Here is an 18,768-nt window from a genome sequence, read left to right on the forward strand (position 1 = left end):
AAATTAAAGTAAAAGATGTAATTACAAAATAAATTGTTAAAAAAAGTTTATTTTACAAGAAAAATCAAATGAAAAATTTGAAATCTCCAAAACCACAAAAAATTGGTTACTTTGGATAACCAACAAGACGACTAGTTCAAGACAAAAGAAATCTAGAAGGAAACCGGCTTAGAGAGGAATAACATCTATAAAAAAATTATCAAAACACAGGTTATGCATCACGGCACAAATCAAACAAGTAAAGTATTGTGCATGTTGAAGAGAAAACAGATACTAGGTGGCCCAAACAAACCCAGAAGAAGAAACAAATGACTCAAACAAACACAAAAATATTAAGCGGTGGTTCAAAGAAAATTACACGAAGAAAATTAAAGTAAATTAGTTTTAGGAATCAGTTAATAAGTAGATCAGAAAAAATCTGAAAATTTTGAAACGAAAAACTGTAGGTTATTTCTAAATAAAATAAATATAAAGAGAGCATTGTGTTGCTTTTGAGAAATTTAGATTAACGAAAATAAAAATAATAATAGGGGAACCTCAACGAAATAAAAATATATTAATTTTACATATTCAAGTAAAAAATTACTTCATCAAACGAAACAGTTTATTTGCAGGAATACATTTCGCTTTCGAGATATAAGTAGTTTCCAAACGATTCAAAATAGGAAAGATGAAGAATGTCACAAAATTTTTTATCCATATACCAAGACAATAAATTTATCGCCCAAGATGGAGCTAGTCAAAATAAAAAACAATAGATTAAAATAGAAGCAAAATTATAATCGTTCTAATAAATACAAAAAAAAATCCAATAAAACATCCACCCAAAAGCCATAGTTCTAACTCCTCAAAATATGTACTACGAAAGTGATAAATTTTGACAAAATTTAGGAAAAAATCAGTTTTGACCCATATTTGGGCCAATTTTCAACGGAAAATTTCACTTTTCTCCGAAATTAGTCGGCAAGTCATGACATTTCATGATAGGATCGTGTTCAGGGCATCGAAATCCTTCGGAAATGATATGTGGGTCTCTTAGGTTTTTTCTCAAATAATTGTGTATAGATGTCACTTTTTAACGGTAACCGAATTTACAAAAATAGCATAAAGATAACTACAATTAAAATTTTTTATATTATCCTAGATATTTTACTTTGAATAAAGACAAATTTAGTTAAATCACCTCATTTTGTATACAAAAGTCGGTAGAATTTGTATGTACAGGGTGTCCCAAAGTTCGCGTTCGGGCCCATGCTTGCACTTGAAAAACATTTTTTTCAAATTTCGGAAAATAAAAAAAATTACGTCCTCTTTTTTTTCACGAACATACCCATTTTTATGATAACTAGAATTATCAATTTTTTACGAACATTTTTTGTGCAGCAATTTTTTCTCTATCTCTTCTCCTTAAAAAGTTACAATAACAAACATTATACAAAAATGTATCCTATTGTATTAGAATTATTCATGATTTAATCAACATTGCTATGAAAACAATGGCTGAAACTGCTGTCACAAGTCTGTTTACATATTAGTTTCTGCCAATCGCTACTTCTTATAAACAAACTAGTAAGTGATTGCTAAAAATTAAAAAATGTTGACAAACAATGAAAAAGTTGACATGATTTAAATTTATGGTGAATGTCAAAAAATGCCAGGAGAGCCGCTAACTTATGTCATGAGACCCAAAAATATTTGCCAGATTAGTATGAATTTTGCGTACTGACGAAAATGCATTTTCATCAAGAAAAGGGAAAGGAATTTCAAAATCAGTGTGTAACGATATTACGATATTTTGAGGAAAATCCTAGAAATTCTATACGACAAGCCACTTTTGCATTATAGCCCAGTCATTATAGACATGAAATAGCCTGTTTCGGGAAAAAAAATACTATTAGAAGTTTCTGTGCGGAATATTGTTCGGAAACCTGTTATAAATAAAATTTCAAAAAATCAACTCGAGTCTAGTTGGGAAACTTTGTTTTAACAGTGGTCAAAGTTTATGGAAAAGTGGTTTTTTGACTCACGTAAAAAAACTATTATTCATAGCGAAAAAAAATTTATACAAAAAAGGTAGGTATTAAATAAGCCTATAAAATGAAAAAAGTCCGATTAAATTCTAATAATTTGTTTATGCACAAGAGCTTAAAGATGGTCGAAAATTGCCGTTTTTTTCAATTGCTAATAATTAATGCAATTTTCATCGCAGACACTTGTAATTCAGGATTTTTGAGGCTTTTTACACCCTTAATAAGTGGTAAAAATTTCAGCTCGAAAGCTTCATTGGTTTGGCGTTGGCGGAATTTGTTATCTAAGAAGATGCTATTTTCAATTCATTTTTCCCAAGCTCACAGGCGTTGTAGGGTTTTGATCATTAGTTGTTTTTGTACCTAAATAGTTGTATTGACATAGGCATTTACTGAGAATTTAGTTTTTCAAATTTAATTTGTTTAAAATTGACTGAAAAAATGTTAATATTTATTAAATTGTTAAGATAGGTAATTATTATAAAATAAAATAGTAACCTCTTTACTTTAGTTTTCTTCGAATTTAAAAAAAAATCGTTGTTGTAAGTTGATTAGAAGCTGAGATAATTTTTTTTATTTATTTAATCGCAGTGACCTTAATTATTAATATTAAGAGCCGAAATTTGGAGAGAGTATACATTAAGAGCTATATTTTCATGTCCTACATTAACATTAAGGTGAATTCAACTATTTAATTTCGAAAAAGAAGATAGCGGCGATGCGTTCTATTACTTGGTCTAGCGAACGAGTGGGGAAGGCGAGGCTTAGCATGCGCGCTTAACGATGTAATAAATATTAACATTTTTTCAGTCATTTTTAAACAAATTAAATTTGAAAAATTAAATTATCAGTAAATGCATATGTCAATACAACTATTTAGGTACAAAAACAACTAATGATCGAAACCCTACAACGCCTGTGAGCTTGGGAAAAATGAATTGAAAATAGCATCTTCTTAGATAACAAATTCCGCCAACGCCAAACCAATGAAGCTTTCGGGCTGAAATTTTTACCACTTATTAAGGGTGCAAAAAGCCTCAAAAATCCTGAATTATAAGTGTCTGCGATGAAAATTGCATTAATTATTACCAATTGAAAAAAGCGGACAATTTTGACAATTTTTGAGCTCTTGCGCATAAACAAATCATCGGAATTTAATCGAACTTGTCTTATTTTACAGATTTATTTAATACTTACCTATTTTGTATAAACCTTTTTTTCTCTATGTATAACAGTTTTTTTACGCGAGTCAAAAAACCACGTTTCCATAAGTTTGACCATTGTTTTAACAAAGTTTCCCAACTAGTCTCGAGTTGATTTTTTGATATTTTGTTTATAACACGTTTTTGAACAATATTCTACAGAGAAACTTCTAATAGTATTTTTTTTCCCGAAAAAAAGCTATAATGACTGGCCTATTAAATTTTAACAGAAGGTCTGTGCACAGAATTTTGAGCTCCAATGGTTGCCATGACTTTAGGCTAAATAATTTGAAGCACTTATATGACATACATGCTGAAAAAATATTAATTATGTAGCTCAAATAATGGTTAATTTGGAAATAGATAATATACTCTTACAACACATTCTTTGGACCGATCAGAGTCAATTTATAAGTAAAGGAAAGTCAAATAAAGGAAACGAACATTACTGGGCCATTGACAATCCACACTATGTTAATCCAATTCAAAATCAAGGTCATTATGGAATAAATGTTTGGTGTGGCATTATTGGAATGCATTTAATTGGCCCATACTTTTATGAAAATATATTGAATGCTAATAACTATTTACAGTTTTTGCAAGAGGAGCTTCCATCAGCACTGCTTGAACATGTTGAATATGTGGTTGCAACACGACGGTGCTCCTCCACATAAAGCTAAAAAAGTTACAGACTATTTAAAAAATACTTTCGGAGCTAAGTGGATTGGAATTAATGGGCCTGTAGAATGGGCTTCAAAGTTCCCAGATGTAACGCCGTTAGACTATTTTTTATGGGGAACATTAAGAATTCAAGTATATAAGACACCCACGAGAAGTTTGCAGCATTTAAAGCAAAAGATTTTTTATTTGTTTTGTGTTTTGTTATTAGTTATAGTTATATTAGTTACAATTAAAATTGGTTAATATGTATTTTGTATGTTTGGTTATCATATTTAACCGCCATTATGTGTATTGTTCTATTTTTCTTCGTGGTGTGACTTTTTTTAATAAGAACATAAGGCTTTTTTTCGCGAGTGAATATTGGTGACTACGTCTGACTTGTAGTTACTGTTTCTATCTCTTTTAATCTTATTTCTAACCTTGTCTAACCTGAACAGATCGCGAAAATGTATATATTCACTATTCACTATTCAGTGCTGCAGCCTGTCATATGTACTTTGACGACTTTGACATATGGGTTCTAACTTCTAACCAGTAACCATAATTTGTCATCCTTTATTGCTTCCAGTAATCTAGTGTTGTGGGAATTGGTGTTATCACACTATATAATATATGTATTTGCTTAAAATAAAACTGAAGGAATATATCAATGCTTTCTTTGGAATATTTTTAAGTGGCAAATTTAAAAAGCGTGAAAAGTATGTAGATTCTGATGTTGCAAGATATGCGAATATTCGACATAATCGTTATCGTAAGAGAATGGAATTTGGTCATTTATGTCAATGGCTACAAAACAGAAATTGTGACATGGCTCTATATTTTTTGATATTTTTGTGGAATGAGGATGATGATGTTCCTTATGTATGTTATAAGTTTAGAGAATCATATCATATATTCGGTTTTTTATGTAATTCATACGAAAAAGACCTGAATTACAAATGATTCTACCAATATTATCTGGCCTAGGTCACAAAAAAGGAGGATAATCCTGAAGCAAAGTGGATCGCAAATATGTCCCATATAAAAAATTAATCTTACCATTAAGTAAAATATTTGCTGTTTCAACGTCTACGTTTACTAAAACATCTGTGACTCTAAAGTTGAAATTTAAACTGACCACTTCCACAGCCGTATCAGAATCCATCATTTTGCTGAACGATTTTTATCCTCATTCAAACAAAATGTCAAAAAGAAAAAGGTTAAGTTACCGGCTGACAATACTAGTTGAATATACCAACAGAATATTCAGCTGAAGGGTGAAGAATTCAGTCATTTGATCTAAACTTGTAACGTTACATAGTAGTTCAAATGACTGACTATTCTCGCAAAAACGTAATATTCACTCATACTACACATACTACAACATACGACTTCACTCATAATACATAATACGCAAACAAATTTGTGACAAGAGTTACAGCGATTGTTTTTCACAGTAATGTTGATTAAGTCATGACTAGTTCCAATGCAATAGAATACATGTTTGTATAATGTTTGTTATTGTAACTTTTTAAAGAGAAAAGATAGGGAAAAAATTTCTGCACAAAGTATGTTCATAAAGAATAGATAATTTTAGTTATCATAAAAATGGGTATGTTCGTGGAAAAAAGTGAATGACGTAATTTTCTTATTTTCCGAATTTCGAAAAAATATTTTTCAAGTGCAAAATGGACCTTAGCCACTCCCTATTCACACCATCTAAACAGATTTTTACTGCCGTTTTTCATTTGTCCGTGATGGTCCCGTGACGCGAACTTTGGTACACCCTGTACAAGGAATATAGAAACGCGCTGTCTGCTCCTTATCCTACCCAACCCGTTGAAAACTAAGAACAAATCGATATCAAAATTTTCATTTTCTAATAACCAAACGCCGTCACGTAGCTTCCCATTGTAAATTCTTGCAAATCGCCCAATCAAGATTTTAATTTATTTATTTATTCACCTTGGGTGTAATTACAAAGAGGGAAGTTGATTACCCCAATTCCGAGTCGGCAAAAAATACCCGAGAAAGACCAATTTGGGGAATGATACATTCGTAAACAGTAATATAAAATCATGGCACGGGGTGATCGCGGCAAAATGCGAGATAATCTGCGGAAAGAGGATTGAAACCTTTTGTGTTTCAGATGTACCTATTCTCCACCTGTCTCTTGGCTCCAACCTGAATCCCGACGACATCGAGGAGGGGGATGACGTTTACTTTGAATGCAAAATGGACACCAATCCGTGGGCGTACAAAGTACTCTGGAAGCATAACGTGAGTCGATGTTTTCTTTCTCTGAATACCTTAACGAGTAGGAATAGCGTCGACGTTAATGCACGACTAAGATAAAACTGGTATAGATGGTGAATAAATTTAATAAGGTCGATATTTTCAACAAACGAAAAATCTTTTCTAAGAAATACACAGGGTGTTCTCCAAGCTCCANTTTTCTTTCTCTGAATACCTTAACGAGTAGGAATAGCGTCGACGTTAATGCACGACTAAGATAAAACTGGTATAGATGGTGAATAAATTTAATAAGGTCGATATTTTCAACAAACGAAAAATCTTTTCTAAGAAATACACAGGGTGTTCTCCAAGCTCCAAGACAAACTTTGAAAAATGGTCGTTGGGTTAATTTCAATCATTTTTTGTTATATGAACATATGTTTCTAGCTACATAATATGACATGATCGTTTTTACTGGGTCATGGCTAAATAGTGACTGAACTCTTAGTCCAACCAAATTACCCTTGGAAAAAAAATTGTTACCTGAACTTTTATAAGTGGAAATGATAAGAGGGCTTATAATTTTTTTTTTGTGTATTCTGACTTGCCATAAATGTACTATTGTATATCAAATGGTCAAATAAAGGTATCTATCTATCTATCTATTTATCTAATAAACCTAAAAAAAAATAAATGTGTGAGCAGGGGAGTGTTGATTTGAGAGGTTGAAAAGTTGTGAGAAATTGTTTCATTGGAATTTCTGGCGAAAGTTGACGTCAAAAAAAAAGTATCCAATACAAAAGTTGTAGATCATGCAAAAATCTACAACTTTTGTAGAAGTCACTTTTTAACATAACCTGAAAATTTCCGGGAAAATGCGAAAAACAGGTTTTTTCTGATTTTTCGTTTTTTATTTCTCATTTCCGCAAAAATAATTTAATTTTGACGAAACTTGGTGAAAGTATACCTTTCTCTGTCTTAAATAACCTCAATTTTTTTTAGATAAAAAAAATTAAGAAGTTTCTGAGATATTCATGTTTTCGGCCTGAAACACTTTTTTTCAAAGAAAAATTCTACTTAAAAAATCATCGTACAGAGTTCTGCCGGTAATCATTTTTTTCGTTTTGACATAGGTATACTATTTGGTGAAATAAAAAAATCTGCAATAACAGTTCAAAAATATGCTCAAAAATGCAAAAAATATAAAAAATGACTTGCAACAATAAATTTTTCAGTTATTGTTGATAATTTGTTTAAACTAAAAAAAAATCAAAAACCGATTACATCATTTAATTCTACGGAAAAAAACGAATTTTAAATAAATTGCATATTTACATTGCCACTTTTTTCGCTCTATCCAATGACTTCAACATTTTTGCAATCCTACGTTTCGTCTTCGAGGGGCTATCATCAGATTAATTTATTTAAATATATCGCTGCTATTTTTATGACAAAATCTAGTCATTTCTAATAATTTAAATTATTATTTAAAATATATTTACAAATTTATTTTATATTTATTTATTTAATACAAATTTTATAATAAATGTCACAAATGTCAAATCTAAAGGTGACTATGTAAGAATACCCAGAGATGACCTAAAACATGTAAAGTAAAGAATATTTTAGTAAATAATTTATAGAATTGTAAATAAAAGTAAAAGGACATTTGCTAAAAATGTGTTAGTTATAAGTAGTGGGAAAAAGTGTTTGAAAAGGACATCCAAAGACTGAAAATTTCTGTGCATGGACCTTAAGCAAAGCTAGGGACAGAATAATCAGGAAGGTGGAAAAAAAAAAGAAATTATTTATTGGTTACGGCTTGGGTTTTGCAAAATGCGCAGCGTGGAGACGCAGCTCCCGAAAAATTAAAAATAAAACAAGAAGAGAGAGTCCAAGGAAGAAAATTAAATACTTACCAGTAAATCTATAGTTTGGCCAGAGAACAGATAAGGTTATTTTGGCAGCCCATGAAAATTTTCCGCTACCAGCAGTANAGTATTCCAATATATTTTATGTAAAAATTTATTTTTGTGCACGTCCTTGTTTTATATATCCCTCCTAGAACAATATGTGATACATACGATAGTTTATTTGATGCCCTTGAATCACACTATCACATTTTTTATTCTAATAATTCAATTTTAGGTGATTTTAATATTCCTGATAGGTCAAACCTCCATTGGTCTCTCACTAAGTCAAAGTATCAAATTTTAAATAAAGATTATAGAATTCTTGACTTAATTTGTAGTAACTTCGATGATTGTGTTGTTTCTAGAACTGATGATACTCTTTTGAATGAGGATGATCATCATCCTGCACTTATAGTCACATCTACATTTATATCTACCAATTACACAATTTAAATTACAAAAAGTATAATTTCATTTTATTGTATGATGAAAGTGTTACATTTGATATTAGATTGTCGTTTGACGAGCACATTAGTTTAGTAACCAGATCTGCTTCTAAGAATTTAAGATATATTTTACGTTAATTCTAAAGACTTCAAAACGTAAAGGTTCTAAATATATTGTATGCAGCATTTGTGCGTTGCAAACTTGAATATGCATCAGTTGTTTGGAGTCCCATTTATAATATTTATAATATTCAATTAGAGAAAGTACAACGGAGATTTTTAAAGACTATTCATTTTATTATGGATTTTATCCTCCTCGTAGTACACCTCAAGAATTATTGCTTTCTTTTAATTTTAATAGTCGCTGTCCTAGGCGAATTATGTTTTCAATTATATTCCTTTTTAAAATTATAAATAATACTCTAAATGCAGACTTTTTAGTCTCAAGGATTTTATATCACGTTCCTAGAATTAATTCTAGATTTCACCCTGCTTTACAATTACCCACACCACGTACCAATTTACTAATAGCATCTCCCTTATATCAAAAGATTTCCAATTATCAAAAGTATGAAGATCGACTTCATATATTTTTCATTTTCGTTTGTCTAGCAAATGTAATCATTATCTTGTATATGTTAGTTAGCTTATGTATTTTATTTGTCTGTTACTTAATTTCTTTTGTCTGGATTTTATTTTTATATTTTGATAGTCTATTTTGTGTAGTACTTATATTTTTATATTTAATGTTCTTCGTCTTTTTCTTATTAAATTTAGTTAACGTTTCCTGTTTTACCTTATCCTGTAATTGGGACTTCGTCCCGTTGGATATTGTAATTTCTAAATAAATAAATAATCTCTTTTTTGTGTAATACTTATATTTTTTATATTTAATGTTCTTCGTCTTTTTCTTATTAAATTTAGTTAAGGTTTCCTGTTTTACCTTATCCTGTAATTGGGACTTCGTCCCGTTGGATATTGTAATTTCTAAATAAATAAATAATGTAATATAATTTTGCTGCTTTGATATTAGTACAAATATTAACCAATTCTATCACTACTTTTTTATGCTCTTTCGAGGAGCAGAACATTACATTACTCTTGAAGGAACATAGAAAAAATATCGTTTCAATAACCGGACAAATAGAACACGATCATAAAACCAAAATCCAGACGAAATGAAACTAAATCACAATTTACTTATACAAACTTAATCTGCTTCAGTAATTTTGGAGATTAAACTATTATTTTCGCCCAGCTATTAGTCTGTATTAAAGGAGAATAGCTAAATTTAGCCCGATTGTGATACATTAAGTAAACGTATCATAGTTCACAGTTTATAGCACATACTCCCGATGGAAATTTATGAACAATTTCCTCCGGATGGAGGATTCATTATGTCAGTTGCTCCCTGACCATTATCCGTGTTCAAAACTGATGTCGCGTTACAGCTTGGGTTTTCTAGGGTTGAACTTGTAGAATGAAATGGAAAAGGCCTTATTTAATAGTCATTGTTGTAGGAGACAGTTTTAAATAGTCCTAATAAAGTAGTTGTTTTGAAATTGTCCCTCATTTATGATGAAGTGGTTTCCATTGATTCAAGTGAAATGTCAGGTTGTTGCATTGAATGTTTTTCATACTAATTATAGAATAAACGAGTCTTTGACTGCCGGTTAACTAACGAAGATTTTGGAAGATTATGCTCAAGTTCAATCCATTTTCTACTGTAGGATATGCGAAGAAAATCACAGAGAACAGAAAATCTAGCACCTTATTATTAACCGGTGATGAATATAAAGTTATGGAAATTTGGGATGAAGATTCCCCAAATTATTTATATTTCTACACGTGAATTAGCATGGATAGACCAGCCAATTTAGGTTTTTTTTGTACGACAAAAATACTAACAGCTTACCACTACGTCATCATTTAAAAGACAGTCTGTAGATATCCTCTGATGTGTTTTCGACTCGCAACTCTCATTAATTAATTTGTTATTGTTACTTAAAACTATCAACAACATAACTTTCTGCAATTGTGACTGATTTCCACCCACCATGTCTCATTAACATTTTAGTGCAAAAAAACGCGTTTTTTTTAGTTTTTTGCTTGTAAAACCAAAACTACTAGAGCAATCTCAATTCCGTAAATGGAAAAGTTGTACGAAATTAAATTTCGAAGAAAATGAGAGGTCGATCGTCTCGATCGGTTGATTCGGACAAAATCCCGAAAAAACGGACAATTCTGAATTTTTTAAAAATTCGTAACTTTGTTATTTTTGAGCTGAAAGAGTGACCGCAAAAAACTGTGATTTACGCCCGTTTTTTCACAATTCGCAGAGAATTTAAAAAAATACATAAAAATATGTTTTTGGTCGTAAATTACTTGTCGTAAAAAACTGAAATGATGTTGAAAAAGTGCCAAAAATGTAAAATTTGAATATTACCAATTGATATAAAAACTATTAGCATGTGAATTATCGTAATATATATTTATCTAATTTTTACAATTATTTATGATATTCTCTATTTTTGGGGATGATTCCACCCCCTGAGCGCGCTTAAGGGTGGATTTTCTAATTCAACATGCTTATTTCAGTCATGAGAATAAATCTTTCTTGGTATAAAGAATCATTCGATAGAAAAATTCACATGGTAATAGTTTTTATATTTATTGGTAATAATCAATTCTTCATTTTGGGCGTCTTTTCAACCCCTAAATAGGGGTGATTTTTGAAAATTTTCAAAAAACTAAAAGCTATGCTCATCTTAATTTTTTACGACGAGTAATTTGAAACCAAAAACATATTTTTATCTATTTTCTTTAGTTATCTGCGAATTGCGAAAAAACGGGCGATTTTTGCGGATCTTTGGCACAGAAATAGATAATTATATCAAGTTTAAGTGTGCAAAAGGCAGGCGTTGTCGGCCCATTAGTTTTTGTGCATTTGCGCTTTCCCTCTTTCCGTCACTACTCACGCGCTAGAGCGCTTAATTGTTTACACCCATGTTCAAGTGGATCATGCATTTCGATGCATTTTAACGAAAACTTGAAATATACGTTTTATAGTATTTCACTTACCTACTTTTATTTGAAAACCGGAATTAAAATAATTAATAATTAATAAAATCGGACCAATTTTTAACGCAAGCAGAGTCCTGCATAAAAAAAAATTGAAATTGCAATTGCGCAAAAACTAATGGTCCGACAGCGCCTGCCTTTTGCACACTTAAAGTTGATATAATTATCTACTTCTTTGCCAAATTTCAGCTCTTAATCTTCATAAATGACAATGTTATGAATTTTTCGGATATACATATCGCAAGAAGACGAGTAAACTTGAAGAAGATATCTCAATCCAACATAAATCATTACATAAAAATTTTTCATCAAATGTCAAATTTTATAATAAATGTCACAAATGTCACAACTAAAGGTGGCTTTTTAAGAATACCCGGAGATGACCTAAAAAATATAAAATTTTATTAATTAATTTATAGAATTGTATATAAAAATAAAAGGACATTTGTTAAAAATGTGTTAGTTATAAGTAGTGGTGTGAAAAAGTGTTTGAAAAGGACATCCAAAGACTGAAAATTTCTGTGCATGGACCTTAAGCAAAGCGGGGGGCAGAATAATCAGGAAGGTGGAGAAAAACAAAGAAATTATTTATTGGTTACGGCTTGGGTTTTGCAAGATGTGCAGCGTGGAGACGCAGCTCCCGAAAAATTAAAAATAAAACAAGAAGAGAGAGTCCAAGGAAGAAAATTAAATACTTACCAGTAAATCTATAGTTTGGCCTGAGTCCAGATAAGGTTATTTGGACAGCCCATGATTATCCGCTACCAGCAGTAGAAAGCAGTTCCAAAACAGTTTCCAGTGGCCTCAGGTTGGGCGCCAATTATAATATTATAATATTATATTATCTACCTTAGATCTAGGAATCTAATGTGTAATTTCTTTGAGAAATACCGAAACATCAAACATCAAAGTACAACAATTTACATAATATATTTAATATCTAAAGAGTAAGTTAAACTTCTACGAATCCAAATGTCTAATTATACGAACGACGGATACTTTTAAGTATCCGCGTCACAGCCAACTTCGGTATAAATTTTGTTGGTAAAAATTTAATACGGCTGTCATTCCCTTTAACTACCGTAGTTATTAACAACTCCTACAATTTCACTGAATTTAAATGCAAACTTTTCGTCTAATTACTGTTAAGAAATCGAGATTTCATTATATCGCCATTCATGCCTGCTATATTCAAAATCCGGGGCTGAATGTTCACTTTTAATTAAGTTAATTAAAAGTAAGGACAGCGGTGGCGAACAACACTTTAGTGGGGTTGAAATATGCTATTTATATACGGGATTGTACCGCCGAAGAAGTATCTTCGTCGTCCCCTTGAATAAAAATGGTCCTTATTAGTAAATTCGTCATTAGCATAACAACGATTTGGCATAATTACCGAGTTAGTTTAAATAACGCTTCTTAGGTATCTCGTTAATTTTAAAGAAGGCAGTCACAATTTTATTAGGCGCATCTGCGTCGCAAAATTCAGGAATTTCGATGTGATTTCAGAGATGGAATTTGCAATCATTGTTACAGTTGAAATAATAATGACACTTTTTACTCTATTTTAAAGGTGAACCAATTGAAACAAATTTAAAAAAATTAAATTTTATGAAATTTAGGTATGCAAATCCTCATAGACAAAATCCCTAACTGCGAATTTTTTTTAGAATCAGCCTTTAAAATAGAGTACTACTACATTTGAAAAACCACAAGCAATAGGATAAGCTATAAGGGGTATCCTAAGTCTGTCATCAATTAACCGATGGATTGGACGAAATGGACCTTACCTTTGCCCTGCTCGATCTCCTAACTTAAATCCGCTTGATTTATTTTTATAGGGTACATCAAATCCACTGTTTATAAAGTAGAAAATGAAGCGGATTTAAGACAACGAATCATAGATGGACGTCAGCAAGTCAGTCAAATATCAGCAATTTTTGAAAATGTACGACAGTCGTTGAGGCGAACTTCTGTAAATATATTTTTGTTTTTATTTTTTTCTGATAATTAATATATTATTAACTTGTACTGTTACTGTTAGGTATTTTTTTAAACCATGAAATACCTATTAGAAATTATTTTAAAATTAAATATGAACAAAAAAAATTATAAATCGAAAATGTTTTTTGTGTGACCAAAATGCAAGACCATTTTTATTAAAAATATAAAAGTAGATTAAATACGCATATTAATTTTTCTGAAAATCCGGTGGCGTAGTTTTTGTGATGGTTTTAATGACAAGGCTCTCCTGAGTCTCCGCCACTGGTCGATATATTTATATAGAAAGGTACCGAATTATTACCTTTAATTAGTTACATTACTTCCCCAAGTTTCGTCAATCTACGTCAAACAACTTCAGAGATAATTGAAAAAATGTAATATTTTTCAAAAACGAACGCCCTCTATTAATTTTGGAAACCAGTACCTTTAGGGCTGTGATTTATTAAGGCTTTTGGTTCTAAAATGACCCAGGGAATCACCCTCTTAATTTATGGTAAAGGCTTAGGATACACCCAAGATGAACTCTTATACAGAATATGCGGTTTGAAAATGCTTCTTTATAAAAACTGTTGTGCAATGTATTGTCTAAATCGTTAGAAAACATCTTATTTGTAAAATGTGTTTTTATCATATACCTATATTTTTGAAATATAAATACATAGATTACGTAGGTATTGACTTAAGTTTTTAACGACTTCTTTGGGGCGACAAACAATAGCGTTAACTGTTGACATTTTTTCCTATTTCTATAGCTCACCTCTAAAAATTGTAGATAATGCAGTTAACATTATCGAATCCGATTAAAGCTACCAGTGCCATCTAGTTTATTACTTCATTATTAATATTTCTTATTGGTTTTCAATCAAAAAATTAAAAAATCACACCACTACGCTAATAAGATTATTTTTGCATACAAAATTTCGAAATATAAAAATGAAAAATTGAAAAATTTTTCAATAAACACGAAAAACATGTCTGTGCAAGAACTTATCAAACACTTCCCTTTGGGCTTTGTGAAAAATAAAAATACAGCCTTTTTTATTAACGTTTTTTCTTTAAAAAAAAAAACACTGCTGTAGAAATTTATACTTGATAATTCATTAAAATTTATAAATGAATAAAAAAATTGTATATTACAGCGAGTATTAATATTTAATTTATATATTAAATATTTATTTATTTTATTTTATTTATAAATAAAATAAAATGTATCAATTTTGTAGTACGAAGGTAGTGTTGTGCTTAAATTTTAGCTCGAATTTGAGTAATTATGAATCTCTTAAAACGGGAACTTAACTTTTATTCAAATTACGTATTTGAAAAATATGGAATTAAATTACTACCTACCCAAAAAATCACGTCGACCAAATAATCATACGAAGTAAAAATAATTTAGGTAATTTCCAAGAAGTAAAATTCTGTAATTTTTAAACGCACAAGTACAAAACAAACTACGACATATGCTCAAAATGTCCACCACCATTTTCGTTGGGAAACACCTCAAGAAAAGGAAATAGTGGCACGCAAAAAACACTCAGGCACGGTCCAATTCCAGATACCAACTGAATTAAGTATTTCTGGACACCTTAGTACGTCATGTTATCCGCCACGCCGTTGTCATATTGCTCTATTGCTCTAATTATTTTTTAGAATTAAGCATAAAGAAGTTTAAAAAAGTGATATACATTGTATTTTATGGTATTCTATGCACGCAGTTATGTCAATATTCCTTAATTAATCGACCTATTGTACATCAAATTGGAGATTTTGATAATTTTTTTCTTGGAAATTGTTGAGTTTAGGACCCATGTCATATAAGGTTTTTTTTGTTTATTTTAATATATTCTATAGTCTGTTAAATTTAAACCAGTCAATAAACTTGTAACACCTAGTATTATTGGTTAATGTTGCCAGAACTAAAATTTCTATTTCTACCCCAGTGAATTGTAGTTATCCTGAATCCTGATTTATTATTGGCTAATATATAAAATAGTACAAATGTTTCAAAGTTTTGGAGTGAGATTTCATATGATCCTAATCAAATTATCACTTATTTTTTAATGTAAAATAATTATTCAAAGAGCACAAGTTTAGTGTACTTACTATTTAACTGTGCTGACTTTTGTTTAGGACTAAATGTTCACTGCTGATATGAATTTAAAGAGTTTATTGAACTTTCCTTAAATAACATTACGAGTTTTTAGAAATCGCGAAAGTTTTGTTTGTTGTTAAAGTTCTTGCGGAAAGTTAAGAATTTCCGTCTAGTTCGCTGGGAGCGAACATTCTTATCGGGAAATTTCCGGAGTTCCTCTTTTTGTGAAAAATGAATGGGGACGATCATTCTATAAATTTCGAAACAAATAAACTTTCTATTTGTATCGCTATCGTGCAGTACTGTACCTTTTTTTAACGCAAATAATAACCTCTCTTATAAAAACTTTTCCTTCATGGCAATGATTAAATTGTCTTAGATTTGAAGTTATTTTGGAGTTATGTTCTCCATAGCATTTTAATTGAAATTGCCTGGCGGATAAAATAATTTGGATAGTGGGTGAAGCGGAGACAGAAAATTTTAGTAGAACTGAGCTGCCGAAAGGGATAAAGTAATAAAATATTTAAGGAATTTCATTTCCTGTGTATAAATTTGCTCAAAGTTAGTAATATCCAACCTGTCTCACTTAAACATTCTCCCAGTTCAGCCCTTATTAATAAATAGAAAACTGTTCCGCATATCTTATAAAGAGAAATTGACGGCTAAGAATTTGTAAATTAATATCAGTTGTTTGGCAATTATTAGAGACAATAATCAAATATTCTTTCACCTTTTGCGTTAACCGGAAATGAAATAAGTTAAGATAATTTAAAATAACAGTTTAAAAAAATGCAAACCTACCTACCTATTTAAAAACTGGGACTTATTATAAAGGATGTCCCGAAAATAACGCAAGGTTTGAATAGTGCGCCATTTTCATTCCGAAAAGTTGGTAGCATTGTGCTGAGTCACATATAGTAAGCAAATTGTGAAAAGAAAGGACCTATCACCCCACCAGCGTAAGATCCTTTTTCTCCTGCTATGCAGTGATCGTTCTTGAATGACCCGTTGTTCAAATTTCACGTAATTTACGCACAGTCTCAGCTACACACTCTACGAACTTGTAATGAATTTTAACAATCTTAACTCGCTCATCCGTCGTATAGTGCTCCATTTTGTCTAACCGCAACATGTTAGATGTTCACTTTTTTATTAAATTGAAATTAAAATTGAACAAATTGATTTACTATCAGGAATGTATGTAATATTTAAGCTATAAATGCTACACCCTTGTCGGAAAAGCAATGAATTTAATTCCCTTCTAGTTAAATTGAAAGATACACGACAATTTGGTTATTGTCAAAAGTGTTATTCAGTATTAAACCAAGCTTTAGTTCGCAGAGTAGTCGTTTCCCACAATATAACTAATCAAGTATTTGATTAATGTTCTTTAACAGTGTCTTTATTAACTGCGCAAAATGTTTGAAACAAGAATCCTTCGAAAACTTATATGAAGCTACAATGCGTTATTCAAGTCAACAAACAATAAACAAAACATCTACTACTATGAAGATAAAAATTGTCTACGCCAAGTTGAACCCTTTATTGTTCTCCGTCTATGGATGCACCCAGGAAAGGACTTAATTGAGAGAAATAAAATATAAAATCATTTATTTATGTCATATTTCTTTAGAGTCAATAAGGCATTTATTTGAATCAAAGGACCAAAACAAAAGATTCAGTTAATTAATAATTTAAACAGATAAAATGTGCTATACAATTATTTATTCCTGGAAGAACACCTTTAATCAGTACCTTCGTTTATTGGAAAACTTTCCTTAACTATTACCATTTTTAATTTATTTACTTACTTATTTATTATTTATTTACTAATAAAAAAAGGATTCGTTTGTAACACAACATACTTTAGTACAAAAAGAATTACATGTAGACATATACATAGTCGGAGAAATATAGGATTCGTGGCATTCCCCAGAAATGGGTGGCAACTTTTATTCGAGATCGAGATCAATACGTTGCTATAGATAATGTAACTTCCGAAATTAAAAAAGTCAATACAGGGGTACCTCAGGGTTCAGTGCTGCGCCCTGCCCTCTTTCCTTTATACATTAATGACTTACACGAGCTTTCAGGATCAGAGTCAAAATTCATTACTATTAAATATCAATAGACAAAAGCTTTGTAATAGTATTGATGTAATGTTAACAATACACTAATTAATAACACAAATCTTGTAAAATTTCCAGGATTAACCCTGGATGAGTGTCTAACTTGGAATAATCAATGTAATGAATTAGCAATGAAGTTAAATTCAGTATCATATCAATTTCGAAATATCACAAAAGTCCTGACCATTGATCAATTATTGAAGCTATATTAGTGCCAGGTAGAATCGCGTTTGCGATATGGTATCTGTTTTTGGGGGCCATCTTGCCACACTGATAATATATTTGTTGCTCAAAAACGTGTAATTTAGTGTATGTTCGGAATGTCAGCTAGGGAAATGTGTTTATATATTTTTGTCAACAAAAATCAGTTTGTCCACAGAAATCAGATTCATTCAATTGATACACGGCAGTCTTGCCATTTTAGTATACCTTTTGGTAGGTGTAATCTGTCTTTTAACTCACCTAACCGTCTTACAATTAGTATACGAATGTTCAATAGATTACCTAGTGATATAAAAATTTGTACCTCTGCTTATAGCTTCAAAAAGACTCTGAAAAAATACTTGGTTGATAAATGTTTCTATTCTGTGGAAGAACTATCAATTTTAGTTCAAATATATATCAAAAATGTGTAAAATTATCAAAATATCCAATATTGAAAATATACTCAATAGTTTCACACAATTGATTTACTCCAACTGAATTATTTACAGCGCATCGTATATAAAGAAATTGAATGAATTACTATATTGCAGTATTTTTAAGCAGAAAATTTGAAATCACTATTCTAATGGCAACAGTAATTGCATATAAATATTAGTAATAAATTTAAATTGTTTTGTCTTAGTTCTGTTATTTTGTTATGTTTTATGAAATTAAGCTAGATTATCTTACTGCACAATTAAATTGCTACAAATTTCCCAAACTTAATCGAATCTATCCACAATAATGCGAATTTAAGTCTCACACTGTGCGTGCA

The 18,768-nt window shown here is 30.6% G+C and overlaps 1 protein-coding gene across 1 annotated transcript in view; it reads left to right on the forward strand.

Annotated features, from left to right (window-relative positions):
- Window positions 1-18,768, forward strand: part of LOC108907619 (nephrin) — a 372,803-nt gene that overhangs the window by 233,340 nt on the left and 120,695 nt on the right. The window contains exon 8 of the mRNA XM_023457403.1: window positions 6,039-6,169. Coding sequence (XP_023313171.1) covers window positions 6,039-6,169 — 131 coding nt within the window. The remainder of the gene's footprint in view (window positions 1-6,038; window positions 6,170-18,768) is intronic.

Source organism: Anoplophora glabripennis, unplaced genomic scaffold (genome assembly GCF_000390285.2).
Source record: "Anoplophora glabripennis isolate ALB-LARVAE unplaced genomic scaffold, Agla_2.0 scaffold43, whole genome shotgun sequence".
Lineage (NCBI taxonomy): Eukaryota > Metazoa > Arthropoda > Insecta > Coleoptera > Cerambycidae > Anoplophora > Anoplophora glabripennis.